Genomic DNA, 17,862 nt, shown 5'->3' on the forward strand with positions numbered 1-17,862 from the left:
ATTCCAATAATTTCACCACACAGCTTATGCTATTATTCCTTGCCTCTTTAAATAATGAAGAGCAAGTAGAAATAATAACTTAGGTTCAAAGAAAAAAAAATTGACGAATGAGGTCCAATGGAAGTAATCAGATCTCTGGAAGAAATCTCAGTGAACCTAAACATACAATGTCTGAAGGTTATAACGTAGAGAATATTTTCTTCTTTGCAAAAATAAATTGTTCAGAAGTTAAACCAGTCCGTAATAATTTGTCATTCTTGATAAAAAACACCAGTGAGAATGATGATGGGATAAAATCATCAGTATCACTGTTTGGTCATGACATAAAGTCAGTAGTAGCAGAGACTTTCCACAGAAATCTATATCAAAAGAAAAGAAACCAAGACATAATTAAAACAAATTTACTACATTGATTTCTATTTTCAAATCACAATCTCTACACAGGCGACCCTAGGTTTCAGGAAGAAGGGCTTGGAGGGAAAACTCATCACATTTCCCTAAGGAATCCTACAAAACAAAACAAAACAAAACAAAACAAAACTTTAAACCACTGGGATAAAAGCTTGACTCTATACCTGGTGATAAATTTGGCTTGGGTTTTATAACAGCATCAAAAGATAGCTAACAAACCTGCATGAGAGAAGTAACTACCACCTCTCCCAACTACTTCCAAGTTACTCTCTAATACTGCCTCATACTTTGGGAGAAATAGCATCACATTATCAGAGAATTTCAGCCTCATTTGGGATAAAGAAGCACATGTCTTATTTTGTTCTTTATCATAAATTCTTATTCCTTTACTAAGAAATGTGACTCCTTTTTTTCAATTCAAATGAACCGCTTAGGGTTTACCACATTCACACTCAATGAATATATTACAAGATTATCAAGGAAATGTCTAATGGTTTCCAGGATAACATTTAAACTCTAACTTGACATTTCAAAACATTCTGAATCCAACTCTGGCCTATCTTTCTAAACTGATTTCACACAATTCGCTTCCCATTGTGTATGCCCCAGGCATTCACACTGCTCTATCTCCTGCCCCTGTGACTTTTGTACACACTGAATGCTGTGAACAACAGATGCTCAGTCCTCTGACTCCACCTGGAAAAAGCTTTAAGCTTCCTTCCAGGCTTCGTACTCTATTAAGGTGTTTTGGTTTTTTTTTCCTTTGCTGGGCAGTGAGTGACTTGCCCAGGGTTAAGTGTCTGAGGTCATATTTGAACTCAGGTCCTCCTGAATCCATGGTCGGTGCTTTCTCCACTGCGCCACCTAGCGGCCCTTCTATGAAGTTTTAAACTCTAGAGTCATTCCTGAATTATCATCTGGCAAAGCTTCAGATATAAGATAATTTCACACAAATTTCCTTACCTGATTCACATCTTTAAAAACTATTTTCAGAGTTCAACACACACCAAAATAAGGAACTCCAAAAGTACATGTCCACTCAGAACACATAGTATTTAATTAAATATGTGCGCGGTCAGGTGAACTTAATAAGAATATCCATTCTCTTTAGACCTCCAGAGTTTAATCCTTAATTCTTCTACTGCTTTTGCCTAGAACTTCATCTGAATATTTTGTATTCAAGATGTTTATTTACATGAGAGTAGACTCATGGCACAGATATTTAACATACAATGAACAACTTAACATTCCTTCATGTTACTACTAAACAAGCTCTTTTTAAAATGTAAACACTTAAAGACTTTATTCCTTGTCTCTTCTAGCATTATTGGACTAATTGTGATGGTCAAGTGCTAGCTAGAATATTTTGACAGCAGCACTTCAAGAATATCACATAAAGTCTACAGACACCAACGTACTTAAGGGAGCAAAAATAAAAGAAAATATTTTTGAAATCAGAAGAAAATCATCAAAGCCAATTTTCAAAAATTGCATATTAATTTGTTGAAATGTGTAAAAATGGATAGAGAGTATACAGAGGAGGCATGAAATAATGATCTTATTCCATTCCCATTGTGATTCATTTCACCAAGAGGTACAAGTTTTAGAAGTCTAGGGACTATAGGGGTATGGCAGCCAACTGAAGGAAAATAAAAACATTCACAAATATCACAGAGCTGTCAAGCTGTGCATCTGCTGACAGTATCCTTGTTGAATTAGGCATGATGAATAAACAAAAAGCCCAAAGAATAAAAGAATGAATGACACTTTTAGATATCTTTAGACTTGTTTTAAATGTTTTCCAGTTACATTTTTAATTAAAGGCAGTTAGCATCATTATTTATATATCAAATTTTATTCGCCTAGGATCAAAGGAAAAAACTTGGCACAGCCTTAACAAGAAATAGCTTTCAAATTCAATTAAGGATTACTAACAAAAACGTCCAAGGAAGTTGACAAACTTTAAGTTCAATCATTTTAGAGTCAAAGGAAAATTATAAATTAAGAATCAGACACTTTGAGTAGGCTTTACAATATTATGCAATGTGTCCAAATGATACAGGCAAGTTAACATAACTGAACTTTAAGGTATTCGCATGAAAAATACTATTCTCTGGGATCTCAATTCAACAAGGCACTATATTCCATATATAGCAATCTGTTCACAGACTTTACAAGAGCACTTGAGGAAAAAACACACAAAGTTAACTCCTACTTTCACTATGAGAAGAAAGATTATTTGCTAGGGTTACCATGACTGACTTTTTTTTTTTTTTTTGGACAAGAGTGAAAACCTGCTCATGTAGGACAGAGAAATTCTTCCAAAATGTTTTGAGGAAAAAAATCTTTTTTGACTAATTACTTACCAGGGATAATTTCTCGGTGTGGATTTGGATTAACTCCTATTGGTATGACTTGGTTACGTTTCAACATCCTGGATACCCAATTTCTGCTCCTATTGAGATCTACATGGAATATAAATATTATGTCAGGAATAAGTTAATTGACACATTATGAGTAAATGAGTAAAAAAACTTTTTAAAGCACAGGCTACTGATATTCCATCTGTATCCTTTTCTTATATTTCATCAGGAGTAGAAGTGGCTTTCTATCCATGAACACAAAATTCAAGTTCTACTAGGCCTCACCTACCAAGCTAGAAATTTTTCAGGACAGACGTGGCAACAGGCTTTCTGCTATTCAAGTTTACCTTGCTACGTTTGGAAAGGTTCATTGCCAAAGAGTCGGGTAGCGGGTGATGAATTTAATTTTGGATAAAACAGTTCACTAGGCCACACACTAAGGGGTAGAAGGATTTCCATGTGCCAGGGAAGAAGATCTACCATCCTGACTGGCAGCTCCAATCCACTGGTAGCTCCCATCCATTGATCCTACTGTATTCTCATGGTAGATATAATTATTCTAATCTCTCTTTCAAACTTTGGACAGAGATCCCAGCATTCTTCCTATACCTTCTCTTGTTTAGGCTAAATGATGACAGTTCATTCAACACATTCTTGTGGGATGAGATTTTAGTACTTCTCACTCTCCTGGCTGCCTTCCTGCAGACAGCACTAGAAAGGTGAAAGAAAACCTGCTTCTTTAGGACTTAGAAATTCTTCAAAAATGTTTTGGAAAAAAACCTTTTTTTTTCCCCCAATAATTACTCACCAGGATTTGGGGATGATTGTGGATCACAAGCGTTTTTACCATTTCGAACAACTTGCTTCCTTCTTCTCAACCAAAATCTCTTTCCCTTCTTAGGGAGATCTATATGGAACATGAATATTATGTCAAGAGTAACTTAATTGACACATTATGATAAAAACTTTAATATTATTCAGAAATGACTGCCATTTTATTTTTAAAGCATAAGCTACTGACACTCCACCTCTACCCAATTCTTATATTTCACCAGTAGATGACGTGACCTTGTATCCACAAATACAAAATTCAAGTTCTACTGGGTCCTACTACGTAGCTAGGACAGTTTTCAGCACAGCCCTGGAAACAGGCTTTCTGTCTTTGAAGTTTACATTGCTAAGTTTGGAAAGGTTCATTGCCAAAGAGTAAGGTACCAAGTAAAGATCATTTTGTTTTGTTTTGTTTTGTTTTGCGGGGCAATGGGGGTTAAGTGACTTGCCCAGGGTCACACAGCTAGTAAGTGTTATGTGTCTGAGGCCAGATTTGAACTCAGGTCCTCCTGAATTCAGGGCCGGTGCTTTATCCACTGCACCACCTAGCTGCCCCAAGTAAAGATAATTTAAGAATTATTGGACTACCTGAAAGCTGTGATCAAAAAAAGAGCCTCGGGGGCAGCTAGGTGGCACAGTGGATAGAGCACCAGCCCTGGAGTCAGGAGCACCTGAGTTCAAATCCAGCCTCAGACACTTAATACTTACTAGCTGTGTGACCCTGGGCAAGTCACTTAACCCCAATTGCCTCACAAAAAAACAAAAATAAGAACAAAAAAAGAGCCTAGAAAGAATCTTTCAAGAAATTATCAAGTAACACGGCCCTGATATCCTGGAACCAGAGGGTAAAATTGTTATTGAAAGAATCTACTCATCACTTCCTGAAAGAGATCCCAAAATGAAAACTCCAAGGAATCTTGAAGCCAAATTAACAGAACTATCAGGCCAAGGAAAAAATCATATTGCAAGCAGCCAGAAAAAAAACCCAAAAAACCCAACACAACCAATTTAAAGATCAAGGAGCCACAGTCAGGATTTCACAGGACTCAGCAGCTTCTCCATTAAAGGATGAGAAGACTTGGAATATGATATCCCAGGAGGCAGAAGAGCTTGGATTACAAGCAAGAATCCTAGCACCAGCACCACTCACTAGTCATGAGGGCTTGTAGCCTCAGTGTCGTCCTGGACCCCTCACTATCCCGCTCCTCACACATCCTGGTAGTTACCAAATCCTGCTAATTCTACCTCCATAGTATCTCTCTCATATGCCTCCCCCACCCCACCATCCCTGGCCCTCTCCTCCTACCTGAGTCCTGGCCCAAACTTCTGTCTCCCATTTGTCTACCCCTTTGCTATCCCTCTTCCACACAGCTGCCAAAATCAGCCACTAAATAAATTCCCAAAGTTTCCTAATCCTGCTGAGATGAAATTAACCATTTCAAACCCTTTATAACTTGTCTCCAGTCTAAGTATCTGGCCTTATCAGGGTATTTACCTTCACATACTCTAAAGTTCAGGTAGTTCTTGCTATTTCCCTCCTGATAGTCCCTGTTCCATCTCTATGCCTTTGTATAGGCTGTCTTCTATGCCTGGAATGATCTCTTTATGTTTCTCCACTCATTATCATCCCTTGTATCCTTCAGAGCTCAACTAAAGTCACACCCCCAATGTAGAAACCTTCCCTGTTGTTGTCTCCAGAAACTGGGGCCTTCCTCACTTGTCCAGTCCCTTCCAAATCACTTTGTATTTATTTTGTATGTACTCTTCTGTCTCCCATGGTTTAGGAAAATATGGATAGTTTCATTTTAGTTTCTGTGTCCCCGCGCCCACCCCTTATGCCTCACATAGTGCCTTTCACAAATTAGTCACTTGACAAATATTTACTACTTCATTAGTGGCATGAGGTAACAAAATAGTGAGGATTTCCTTAAGCATTATCAACTTCATGGAAATTCTCCAATACCATGGAGCTGCATCATGGAGCAGGAAAGGAACTCTTTCTATAGGATGGCAGAACAATTGGTTTATGAAGGTATACAAACCAACAACGAATTCAAAAAGAAAATTAAAAAGGCAGCTAGCTAATTAAGCATCATACAGGAGGAGACAATGGCTGGTTGGCTTTCAGTTGGCATTATTGAATAACATGAGGTATGCCTAATTATAAGAATATTTTTGAAATCCCGGTTGCAATGTTACTAAGACAATAAAAAGATCAAAGACAAAAAAATAAGCCAACAAATAAATAAACTGATGTCTGAGGTGACATTTTGTGGAAAGTATGACTATTTGAGGATTCCTGAAAACCCATTGTTCTCCATCTTCATGAAGACAAATGTGAGAATGGAAATAGGGTTAAAAGTTATAAAGAAATAAATTTTTTAATTAAGGAAAAACTTCCTCCAAATGGGAAGAAACCAAAGAAGAAGACATCATAATATGATCCTCATTACTGGAGGTGTTCAGGAGGAAGCTATAAGGCACTTATTGGGGATGTGGTAGAACTGGTTCCTCCTCTTCAAGAACTGTTGAAGTAGAATGACTAGAAGTGCCTTCCAGTTCTGCAATTCAAGAATTCTATGATCCTTTTACATAAATGAGTATTGTATGGTTATCTCAATGCACTACCCCACATTGTAAGCTCCCTTTATAGCAAGTACAATATCTTAACAAAACTTTAAGCTTCCCAAGACCTAGTCTAATGCTCAGTACACATAGACAAGAGACTTTTGTGTTCTTGAATTCATTTATGAATTAAATGAAAAAAATTAAATAGGTGTCAAATATAAAAGCATAACACGTTTTGATAAACTTGCCTAATAAAACTATTGTGAGGAAATATTGTCTCATGGGGAAATTTTAAGGCATATCCCACTCTACATATATTATAAAAACATAAGTAATACACAAAGATCCAAACATTTTGAAGGAAAAGCCTTGGAAAGAACAAAAAGATGAAAACATAAAACAAATTTGTGAAGAGGTATTATGGTTCTTACTCATAATGTAAACAGTAAGTTACTCTTTTCATATTAGAGTTATCACCTGATTCATCATGTCCATATTTAAGAACATGTGCATTCTCCGGTTCCATTGCCTTGCCCGTGTTGTCTTCATGGCATGGTGGTATCTCTTCCTCTTTATTTTCCTTTGTTTGTTCATCCTAACAAAAGCAGGGCATAGAATTTTATTATCACAATGTGTTTAATGTCATTCCAAAAATCTAAAGCAATGTCTTAAAATAACTTTGAGGAAAAGCGAAAACTGGGAGTCTTTTAAAAATGTTAACATATTTCAAGAAATAAGAAAGCAGAAAAATAACAACAGACTCCATATTGGCATAATATAAGTCAAGAAAGTGCAAATAAAATCCTAAGAAGCCTGTGTTTGTTTTCTCTCATTACAATAGCTTTGAAAGAATATTAGCTGTTTCATAGGAGACTTTTTAAAATTGAATAGAATTTTATTTTCCAAAATATATGTAAAAACAAATTTTAACATCAATTTTGTAAAAGTTTGTGTTCCAACTTCTCTTCCTCCTCCATTCCCACCCCCCACCCACTAGAACTCAAGCACTTCAAAATAAGGTATACATGAGTAGTCATGGAAAACATTCCCACATTAGCTAGGTTGTGAGAGAAAACAAAAAACAAAAAAAACCCCAAAACTTCAAATTGAGGAATTGTGAAAGAGGAAAAAAAAAATTTTTTTTTAATGTGTTTCCAGGGGCAGCTAGGTGGCACAGTGGACAGAGCACCGGCCCTGGAACCAGGAGCACCCTAGCTCAAATCCAGCCTCAGACACCCAACACTCACCAGCTGCTGTGTGACCCCAGGCAAGTCACCCAACCCTAACTGTCCCCCCTCCCCAACCCTCCCCTTCCCCCCCTCCGGCTGAAAAAAATGTGTTTCCATCTATTTTCAGATACTATTGCGTCTTTCTCTGTAGATGGGTTGCTACTGTCATAAGTCCTTCAGGGTTATATTGGATCACTGCCTCGCTGAAAATAACCACATGCTTCCCAGCAGATCACCTTAAACTATTGCTGTTAATTTGTAAACAGTACATTTCACTCTGCTTCAGTTCATGTAGGTCTTTCCAAGTTTTTCTGATAGTATCCTGTTCATCATAACTTAAATAAAGTACCTTAAACCTGACGAAGAATTTTCTTCTTATTAGCCCAGCAAAGTAGGTACCATACGTTTTTCCATTATATTCAATCATCATAACTATTTCCCTCCATTCTATTCCCTTCCCATGATATTTACTCTATTTTCTATCTTCTTTTAAACTATTCCTCCTCAAAAGTGTTTTACTTCTGACTGTCCCCTCCCCTACTCTGCGCTCCCTTTTTTTTCACCTTTCCTTCCTTATCCTCTTCCCCTCATACTTCCTGTAGGGTTCCCTTGGCTCATGGAGGGAGACTTTTTTTTAAACAAAAGTTTAGGAAAAGTGACACATCATAAAAATAAAACATAGACTACTACTTTAATATATGTAGAGAAAATGTAGAGGTTTTATAACCTAAAAAAAGGCATACATAATTTCTCTTTTTGATGTATGGTCGACTAAGAAGTGTTCTTATAAACATGCAATGCATCATTTCCCATATTGATATTCATTTTGTATTTTTAACATGGAGCCCAGGTCACCACCTTCCACAGTAATGTTTCTTGTCTTTATGCTGTGGCATGTAACATGTTTTGTGGGATGGATCATGATACTCTATCTATATAGGTAATTTATTGGCATATTGCTTCTAAAAAACATTAACCCAAGCTACTCACACAAAATCAGCTTCTATATAAAAGTATAGAATAATCCTTCACCTTTTCCTCTGATGCAAAGTTTTCATATGACATGAAAATGAACACGATAGTGAACCAAAATTAGACATGATAACTCAGGTTACTAAGGCTATAGGAATACCATTAAAGAAAATGTAACCAGAGCAACAGAAAATATACTCAACTCTGTGGTATATGAAGAACTGAATATTCTAGATAACCAAGCAAACTAAGATGTGCAATATCTTCTGTAAGCTGCCTTCCTATCTGAGCAAGAGCAGCTACTGGGAGGAATGAATCCTTACTTGTTGCCCAAGGGGAAATTGTAATGAAGCAATGAGGAGGACTTTAGAAGACAATATGCATAAGCAGCAGCAACCAACTTAAACTATGGGAGCAACCTATCAGGGAACAGAAAGTAAGTCTAGGAGATGCCAAGATTAAGGAGTTGTTGACATGAGCAAAGGATCATGAAAGCTGTCAGTCCTAGGAGAGATCTCACTCACACACATACACACACACAGAAAACACAAGCACACACACACACACACACACACACACACATACACACATGTGTAAGTATTCAAACTACAAATTCATTTCAGTGAAAAGATTAAGCAACTGGAAATTATATTTCCAAAGGGATATTCAGACACATAAGTGTTTAAGGTAATTTAGAACACTTTACAATGTACTCAGGAACTGGTCAGAAAACAATTCTTTATATTATTATAATATTATTTATGTAATATAATATAAAAACTATTCATAATAGAATTTATCATTCTAAAATGTATTTACATATTAACATAAAGGATTACATCGGCAAGACAGAGGCAAGAAGACACAGAATGCTTAAGAATAAATACCATAAGAAGCAGCACACAATTCTGAAATGTAAGAAACAATGGCAACGATTTGTATTCTTGATGTTCATTCCCCCATTCTGCTTCACTTCATTCTCATCTCTTTCTGACAACTACAATTTCCACCTTCACAAGGAAAGGGAAAGCTTCTGGACCTGTAACATTTTTTCATTGGTATAGTGTTCTCCCACTGAGGAAGGAGCTTCTTCTGCCAATGAAGGGCAGTCCCTTCTCTGCAACTCAGAATCATTCAGAGTTGTGCAGGTAACTTAGAAGTGAAGTGACTTGCCCAGAGTCACAAAGCTAGTATATGTCTGAGACAAGACTAGGTCTTTCTGGCTTTGACACCTCCTGTCTACATGCACTTAGGCCATACCATCTCTAGCACCAAGGGAGAAAATCATATTGATTCTTCATCCACAGACTCATTAGCTGTCTTTTAGTAACTGCTTCCATGTGGTACTTCCATGTTTCCCTAAATGCCTTCTTACAGACTTTGGCTAAAAACAAATTGTATCTGTCATCATACATACCTCCTTGATCTCCAGATCTTGAAGACGGCCAGATGTATCTGCATCCACAAAAGATACTTTTTTTCCATCAAAGAGATCAGGCTCTCTGTTAGATGAAGCAAGAAGAAAAATCTCTCACTCAAAAGACTTAGATTATTTCATATAATCTCTCTCTTTACATATATCTATATGCATATATCTCTATATTTTTACAAATGCAAACAATTGAACGTAAATAGTCTTTGTAATTGACCTCTGCTGGTCCCACCTTTCAGGACTTTATTCTCTTACACTAAACCATGTCATGGTTTTGTACATGATGATCTCTCTCCTGTTTCCTTACCCTTCAAGGGCTTGGTGTCCTAGCCTTAAAACACAGCTCCTCCTCACCTCTGTCTCTTAGATTCCCAGGCTGCCTTCTTAGCTAAAGCTCAAGGAACACCTTCTATACCAGGCATTTTCTGACGACCGGAATTGTGCATATTCTGCTAAAATGACTTTGTATATAGCGTGTATATTACACAGGCTTGTGTACACATATACATATATGTATTTACTTCTGTGTGTACATGCTGACACCCTCAACAAAATGTAACTTCCTTAAGAATTTAAAGGATTGCTTGGTTTTGTCAACGACAGTGCCTGACAAACAGTAGGTTTGTAACAAAGGCTTGGTTATGGATGGATTTTTTCAATTTAGGTGCAGATTGGGTCACCAGAGGAAGACTCTGATTGACTTCCAACCTCATCAAGGTCATGTGGGAATTAATGTAATAAATAATTCAAAATGGGACATAAAACCCAGCAACAAACCCATATGATAATCACATACAACTGTATTAAACAAATTCATAAATCCTATGTAACTGAAGGGATGGTGGTGCCCTAAACAGAAAGAAGTTGAAGAGAAGGGTTAAGTGAGAAGACAATCTTGTCCATTTTGTACATGTGGTGTTTGAGATTTCTATGGGACCCCCAGTTAGAAACATCCAGTATCCGTTGAGGACATGGGATTAGACCTCAGGAGAGTCCTGCTATCTGTATCTGAAAGTAACCTCTGTAAAGATAAGTGAAGGCATGGAAGCTTATGAGACTGTTGCAAGAGGGTACAAAGAGGGAAGAGGGTGCAGGACAACTCTCTAGACTCCAAGTCTAGTGTTCTTTCTATAATACTATGCTTTCCCACCATGTTTAATAGGAAGCAATAAGAAATAGTACTTTGCCTTCCTGAATCATCTATCAGTATATAACCAGAACACTAACTTGTAAGCACCAGGCTTCAACATGACCTATTTAAACAAACTACTGAACCCCCAAAATAGAAGGGGGTTCAAAGGAATGGCTATTCCCCACTCATCTGCATGTCATGCTTATGAAATCTAGCTTTCCAATGGTTACCATTCACTATAGTCCAACCAGATCCATGACCACTACTGTTACTCCCCCATCACCTGCCCTATCTTGCTTAAGGTAAATCTCACCTGCCCTTCCTTCTTTTCATTGCCCTTCCAGTCCCTCCCCTCCTCCTCCCTCCTTAAAAGTCTTGCTCTGAAAACACTTATCAAATCAACAGAAACACTCCAGGAAAGATTAGATGTCCTACAGTCACAGCCACCATTCCTCAATATGTTCTGTTTCCCACTTGGAAGGTGAGCTCCTTGAGGCAAGGGCCTGTCTTGCTTCTTGCATTTGTATCCCTAGGACTTTGCCAAGTGGCAGTCAGGAAGGAAGTGCTTAATAAATGTTTTATCATTCATTCATTCAAAATGGATGATAACATTTTCCTACAGAAATTTAAGGAGTGTAGATCAACTGCCATAAAAAGAAAACTCGGGGGCAGCTAGGTGGCGCAGTGGATAGAGCACCGGCCCTCAAGTCAGGAGTACCTGAGTTCAAATCTGGCCTCGGACACTTAATACTTACTGGCTGTGTGACCCTGGGCAAGTCACTTTAACCCCAATTGCCTCACTTAAAAAAAAAAAGTTCAAAAAACAAAAAAGAAAACTCAAGAGGCCCAGAAACTGCTTCAGGGAGCAATCCGATTCTGCTAAAGTGATAGCAGTCAGGCCAAAACCAGCTTAGAATAGAAAGTCTGGTAAGAAGAACTTGACAAAGAAAAGATGATAGAAGATTATGAGAAGTATTGCCTCATACAAAAGTGAAAACAGTGGGGGGAAAAACACATTTAAAGAATGCTTGATAGAAGGTCCAAGAAAGCACACTTAAGCTAAGGGTATTAAAGAGAGTGGAGAACTAGAAGGAGGACAATAGAGCTGAGAAATAGAAAAGATCTATGGAGATTTGTAGACCAAGTTCTTTTCACCCCAAGGTCAGTGGAACCACCACCTTTATACTAATGACAGTCTCAGACGTGCTGCTTTAGAGGAGGGATTTTTTTCATCCTTTGCACTTCTATCCTCAGCACCTAACACAGTGCCTGAATCCCAGAGGACAGGTACTTCACTTCATCAATGTTTTTTGGCCGACTGACATCAAAATGGTAGCATAGAAAACAAATATGGGGGAAAACCATCTGAACCAGTCAGAGGGTTGTCCTCTAGGGCGTCAGCAACAGAGGTAATGGAGAGAGTGATTCTTAAGATAACTGTAAAAGGAGGTTGTCAAATGCATTGAAGACTCAAGAATTATTTAGCCTTTCTACACAGGAAAAATCAAATAGATTAAGAATGTCTGTGTTCTCTGACTTGCAGTTAAAAAGAGAACCTGTGGAGTTTCCCATATATATATAGATATATGTATATATATGGGAAATTTTGCAGATTTTAATAATCAACAAGAATATTTCTTTGTTTAAACATTGATGCTTTTTGTTTACATCACTGTCATTTATCAATGACCTTGGTAGTCTGTGGAGCCTAGGTTAAGAACCCCGACCCTAACTGTTGGTGGAGTTGTGAAATGATGTAACCAATCTGGAGATCAATTTGAGACTATGCACAAAGGACTGTGCATACCCTTTGATCCAGCAATACCATTTCTACGTGTTTATTCCAAAGAAATTTTGAAGAGTGGGGGGGGGACTTATTTATACAAAAATATTTATAGCAGTTCTTTTTATGGTGGGAAAGAAGTAAAAATTGAAGGGATGTTCATCCATTGGGGAATGGATGAACAAATTGTGATATATGATTGCAACGGAATATTTTTGTGTTACCAGAAATGACAAGCAGGATGATTTCAGGAAAACATGAACGGATAGAGAGTGAAGTGAGTAGAACCAGAAAATGACACACAATGACAAACTATGAATGAATGACTTAGCTATTCTCAAGACATGATGAAAAATGTTATCCTCCTCTAGAAAAGACCTGATAGCACCTGAATACAGATGGAGTACTATTTTCACTTTCTTTTTGTTTGTTTGTTTGTTTGTTGGGGTTTGGGGGGTAGAGTTTTCAAGTTTTCTTCCACAAAATGACAAATATGGAAATGCTTTATATGATTGCACATGAATAACCTTATAGCCTCAGGGAGAGGGGAGGGCATGAGGCATATAATTTAGAACTCAAACCTTTTTTGAAAAGCCATTAAAATTGGTTTTACAAGTAATTGGGACAAAATAAAATATTATTTAAAAAATACCTACTGAAAAAATGTTATTTTTTTAAAAAGGACACCTACTCTAAGGTACCACCTAAGTAGGTACCACCTAAGCACAAAAAGGTCAAAATGGCTAAGAAAGTTCAAGTGAGATGAGAAGAAAAAAAAATATATAAAGAGGGCATAAGGTTCATGAATGCAAAATGGCATGGTGGAGTAGAAAAGTAGAAGGAGCTGACTCATCACTGCTTCTTGCTACTTAGAGGAGCTTAGGCAAGTCCTGTAAATTAAGCTTCAGGTTCATCTGTCAAATGAAGGCTCTGAACCAGATGATCACTAAGGTCCCTCCAGCCCTATGATTTTATTCAGAGCTGGGCAAGAGAAAATGGAGGGAAGCATGACAAAAGAAGCAGAAAGATAAAAGCTGAATTTGGCCATTTCTGTGGACAGGATCACCCTTCTTCCAGTCAACTAAGCTCAAAAACCATCTTTGTCTTTTCCTCTTCTTCCCATACCCACTCACTCAATAATTCATATTGGTTCTGATTTTCTGAGATCTTTAAGAGAAGTCTCTTTACATTCCCCAAACCCTCCATTCAGCTCAAGCTCTGATTACTTCACTCCTAAAATAGAGTTAGAACTGATCCTCTGCTTCCAAGATCTGCTTCAATACATCCTAGGCATTCACTGAAACAAACCACTTTGCACACATCATCCCCCAGCACAACTTCATGTCTCTACAGGTGAAAGTCAAAACTTCTTTGTCTGGCAATAAAGACCTTTTACAATCTGGACCCCAGCTAACTCTCCAACCTCTCACCACTCCCACAGACAACTCCCTGGTAACTTGAATACTCTTTGAACCTGGAAGATACCAGGGACAATCCCACTTCCTCTCCTTGAAAGGTAGTCCATCCATCTCATCTAAATCCTATCTTCCTTCAAAACTCATGACCTTCTTGTCTCCCTCATGGATAGCTCTAAACCCACTGCAGTTCTTCAGGCTTGACTCTGTCTTCTGACATATTTGTCAGTACTTGATTTCTTAACACATCACTTTAAAGTTTAGTTATCAATTCATGTGGCTACTTCTGGTTCTGTCTCTGGGGGCCTTCAATTCAGACTCTACTGGCAACCTACTTAGTATAGCTTACTCTGCTTCCAGATCGTGATACCTGCTGAGTCAGTTTTAATCGTGGTCCCTGAAATGGGAACTTCTTGGTGGAAGAGGGTGTAAAGGCAGGCAAGGATGGGGAAGAGAGTGAGTATAGATCTGGATTATAAAAAGAGTACATGAATATGGAGGAAGCGATGGGCAGCCAAGTGAATGGTAATTTCCATTTCCATGCAAAAGAAGTTTCCAAAGAAATTCTGAAAGAAACTATTTACATAAAATATGAATTTTAGGTGGTACTAACTAGGGAAACAGTTGTAAAAAGTTAACTAAGCAAGGTATGAATATCACCCATAAAAATAATGTAAGAAATTAATACAGTATTACACAAACAATTTCAGTCATATTAATGAGCATATTCCAAATCCGTTTTCATTAGGGAGAGCAACATCAAGCATGGTTTTTAAAAACTATTTGCAAAGTCCGGGATGAAATTAACCAATCTTAATCTGAATTCAAGTTTAAAGCACCACTTGAAACTTAGCAGAAATCAACCCTTTTTTCCCCCTTAAAACAACTTAGCATTTTCTCTGGAGTAATACACACGCAGTAAAATAAACTGAATTTACCTGACAGAAACTGTAATTCACATTAAGATAACAGTGCTAAATTTGTGATAGAATGATACCGTCCTCCTAGGCTTGAAACGCCTATGACAATTTTATCCACTGTCCAAAAATATTTGCTTCTGTCTTTGGTATAAATGGTGTAAATATGCTTATTAAAGAAGAGTAAAACAGGCAGAAGTGGAACCAGGGAAAAGGACAGAAATGCTTACTGCAATTATTGTAGTTTGGTATGCAATCTCAAATTTAGAGAGTGGCTATAAGACATATTCGTAGTGAAGATGAATCTCAGCTAGGAAGGGCAGGGAGTTATACCGCCCCCATTACACACACACACACACACACACACACACACACACACACACACACACACACACACACCTCCAAAAAAATTCAAAGCAAAACAGGGGAAATAGAAATACTTCTTTTTAAAGCTATTCCATGTCTTTGACTCTTTTTTCATTCCGATATTTTCCGCGGGAGGGGGAGGAATCCCAAATTCAAAAAGGGTTCCAAATTCCGGGTGGGGAAAAGTTTTCTTTACAAACTCTAATGCGATCGCCAAAATTTGAGGTAGTCATTTCAGAACTAGGCTTTCTCCCTTCAGGTTCCCCGAAGAGAGAGAAAAGTGGGAAACCAAAATTTCAAGAAAATATGCCTCATGGGCTCCCACCCCAAGGAGCTGCGCCGGGACCCTGGTCTTTCCCCTTCTTACCTGCGTTGAATTCTCAACATGCCGATCCAATTGGTGAAGAAATTTAAAAATTGACCTATTGTCATTCTCCCGCTGGAGATTGACTGAAAAAGTGCGGTTATGGAGGAGAGGAGAAGGTGGAGGTGGAGGTGGAGGTGGGGATCAGGGGAGGAGTGGGTAAGACTTCCCAAAGCGGGAAAACTATCAATTGCGGGATATGTAGAATACCAGCAAAAGCTGACAACAAAGTAGCGGGGAGCGGGGAAAAAGAGCTGTCTCCGACACGGCAGCGCCAGGACGACTGCTGCCTCAGCCATGGTCAATGTCAACAAACCGGCCCCAGCACTGAAGTCACACTTCCCATTGTGAAGTCCTTAAGCCTCGGATTGGCTGGAGGCGTAGCTCCGCCCCCATCCCCGCCCAAAGAGGAGGAGGGAGAAAAGACCATTTCTTAAGGGAAGGTGGGGCACGGAGACCACCTCTAGGCAAGGAGAGGGTCCCTGTTGCCAGGGCTTCTGTTGTGAAAACAAGCCTAGCCTTAGCTAGGGCAGGACAGAGATTTCATTCCTCCACTCCTTTTGCCGTCTTAATCTATGATTTCCCTTTTCTTTCGCCTCAAATCCCAAAGTGTACTTTTTCTTTCCTAAGGTGTAACAATGAAGCATGCTGCTGTCCCAGCCATGGCTCTTCCTTGTCCACAGCTGTCATCAAGTCAATCGCCTGGCAATTAGGCTGTGTCTGCACATGTTAAAAGCATTGGGAATGAGGTAGCCTTCTTTAGAAGTCAAAGGAACGAACGGGCCGCTAGGGGGCGCAGTGGATAAAGCACTGGCCCTGGATTCAGGAAGACCTGAGTTCAAATGCGGTTTAGGACACTGCACACTTCACCAGCTGTGTCACCCTGGGCAAGTCACTTAACCCTCATTCTTTGTAGAAAAAAAAAGTCAAAGGAACAACAACCACACCAACAAAGAAAACCCCTCCAATTATTTAGATGCTGAGGTGGCTTTGGGGCCTGTGCAAAACTGATTGCTTCTCCCCCTTGTAACTACTACTCTGTCTACCCTGGAAAATCAATGAGATAGAGAAGAGCCATCCAGCTTCTCCTTCTGAGCAGCAGGGACTGTGGTCATGTGACAGGGACCAACAAGAAGACTGGTGTTCACATGGAGATTTGGGGGAGAAAGGTGGAGTGTTGGAATTGGAAAAGAATGCAGAGGGAGTCAGAGCTTGCTCAGAGGAGGGCTCAGCTGAGGAGGCATGAGTGGGGGAGGGGAGGATAGAAGCTGCTTGCTGGCCCCTGATGAGGATTCCAAGCCTGTTCATCAGCTCCAGACAGACCAAGACCTTCACTGTTTGGGGTGTTTACAGGTCAGGATTAGTGTCAGATCCCTCAGTGTTTGAAAATTAAATGACCCGAACATGGGCCACAATGGCTGAACTCCTAATAAGGTAGAGTAAGGTTTTTGCCACCTAAAACACAGTTTGATAAGCTTTCTCTTGGTCAGCTCTGGTTTCACTTCTAATTTACCCTCATCCTAAGACATGAGTGGCTTTTCTAAGGGAGACCCCTCAACAATCAAGTAGGGTTTGGCATTTTTAAACCCCATATTGTAATTCAGAAGTTGCTTTACTAAACCAAAAAAAGAAATAAAAATAAAAAATGCACCTAAGCAAGTCCCTAACATGATCTTATAAAATTATAGCCTAAAATTCTCTCAAATAAATTTTTTTAATCTCTGTCTAATTAACCAGATTAAAGTTCCAGAAAGCAAAGCAGGTACTTAGGGAAGAAAAAAAAAGGCCAGAACAAGCACCTGGAGACTTAAAGAGATAGGCACATAAACATCAGTGAAAACAGGTGAAACATACAATCATAGAATTTCTTCCCCAGCTTGCTTGAAGAAAAGATCAGAAGATTTCAGGGTCTACAATGCCCTTTGTGGTTGCCAGCTGTGTCGTTTGAAATTATATCTGGGCGCCTATCTCTGTCCCAAGTTTTAGGGAACTTAGCTGGTGTTTCTCATATATTGCTACTTATAAATTTGAGCCTTTAGCATCAGTTTGGGGCATTAAGCATTTGTTAAAGCATATTAA

At 38.7% G+C, this 17,862-nt stretch overlaps 1 protein-coding gene across 1 annotated transcript; it reads right to left on the reverse strand.

The window, feature by feature from the left end:
- Nucleotides 1–175: 175 nt before the first annotated feature.
- Nucleotides 176–16,082, reverse strand: LOC122729001. The gene is made up of 6 exons (XM_043967684.1): nucleotides 15,787–16,082; nucleotides 9,792–9,876; nucleotides 6,651–6,768; nucleotides 3,583–3,681; nucleotides 2,778–2,876; nucleotides 176–359 (listed from the first exon to the last, which is right to left on the reverse strand). The coding sequence occupies exons 1-6, from the start codon at nucleotides 16,080–16,082 to the stop codon at nucleotides 229–231; spliced, it is 828 nt and encodes a 275-aa protein (XP_043823619.1). The 3' UTR covers nucleotides 176–228.
- Between the last annotated feature and the right edge of the window lie 1,780 nt (nucleotides 16,083–17,862).

The sequence above is a fragment of the Dromiciops gliroides genome, chromosome 5 (assembly GCF_019393635.1).
Source record: "Dromiciops gliroides isolate mDroGli1 chromosome 5, mDroGli1.pri, whole genome shotgun sequence".
NCBI lineage: Eukaryota > Metazoa > Chordata > Mammalia > Microbiotheria > Microbiotheriidae > Dromiciops > Dromiciops gliroides.

Bases quoted from the DNA above. Each gene is read 5' to 3' on its own strand.
- LOC122729001 (XM_043967684.1), bottom strand. From the start codon at position 16,082: ATGGCTGAGGCAGCAGTCGTCCTGGCGCTGCCGTGTCGGAGACAGCTC. The intron at 6,769-9,791 runs GTATGTATGATG...TGCTTTTGTTAG, and splicing joins AAGATCTGGAGATCAAGGAG to GATGAACAAACAAAGGAAAA. The intron at 360-2,777 runs GTAAGTAATTAG...CTTTTGATATAG, and splicing joins ACACCGAGAAATTATCCCTG to ATTTCTGTGGAAAGTCTCTG.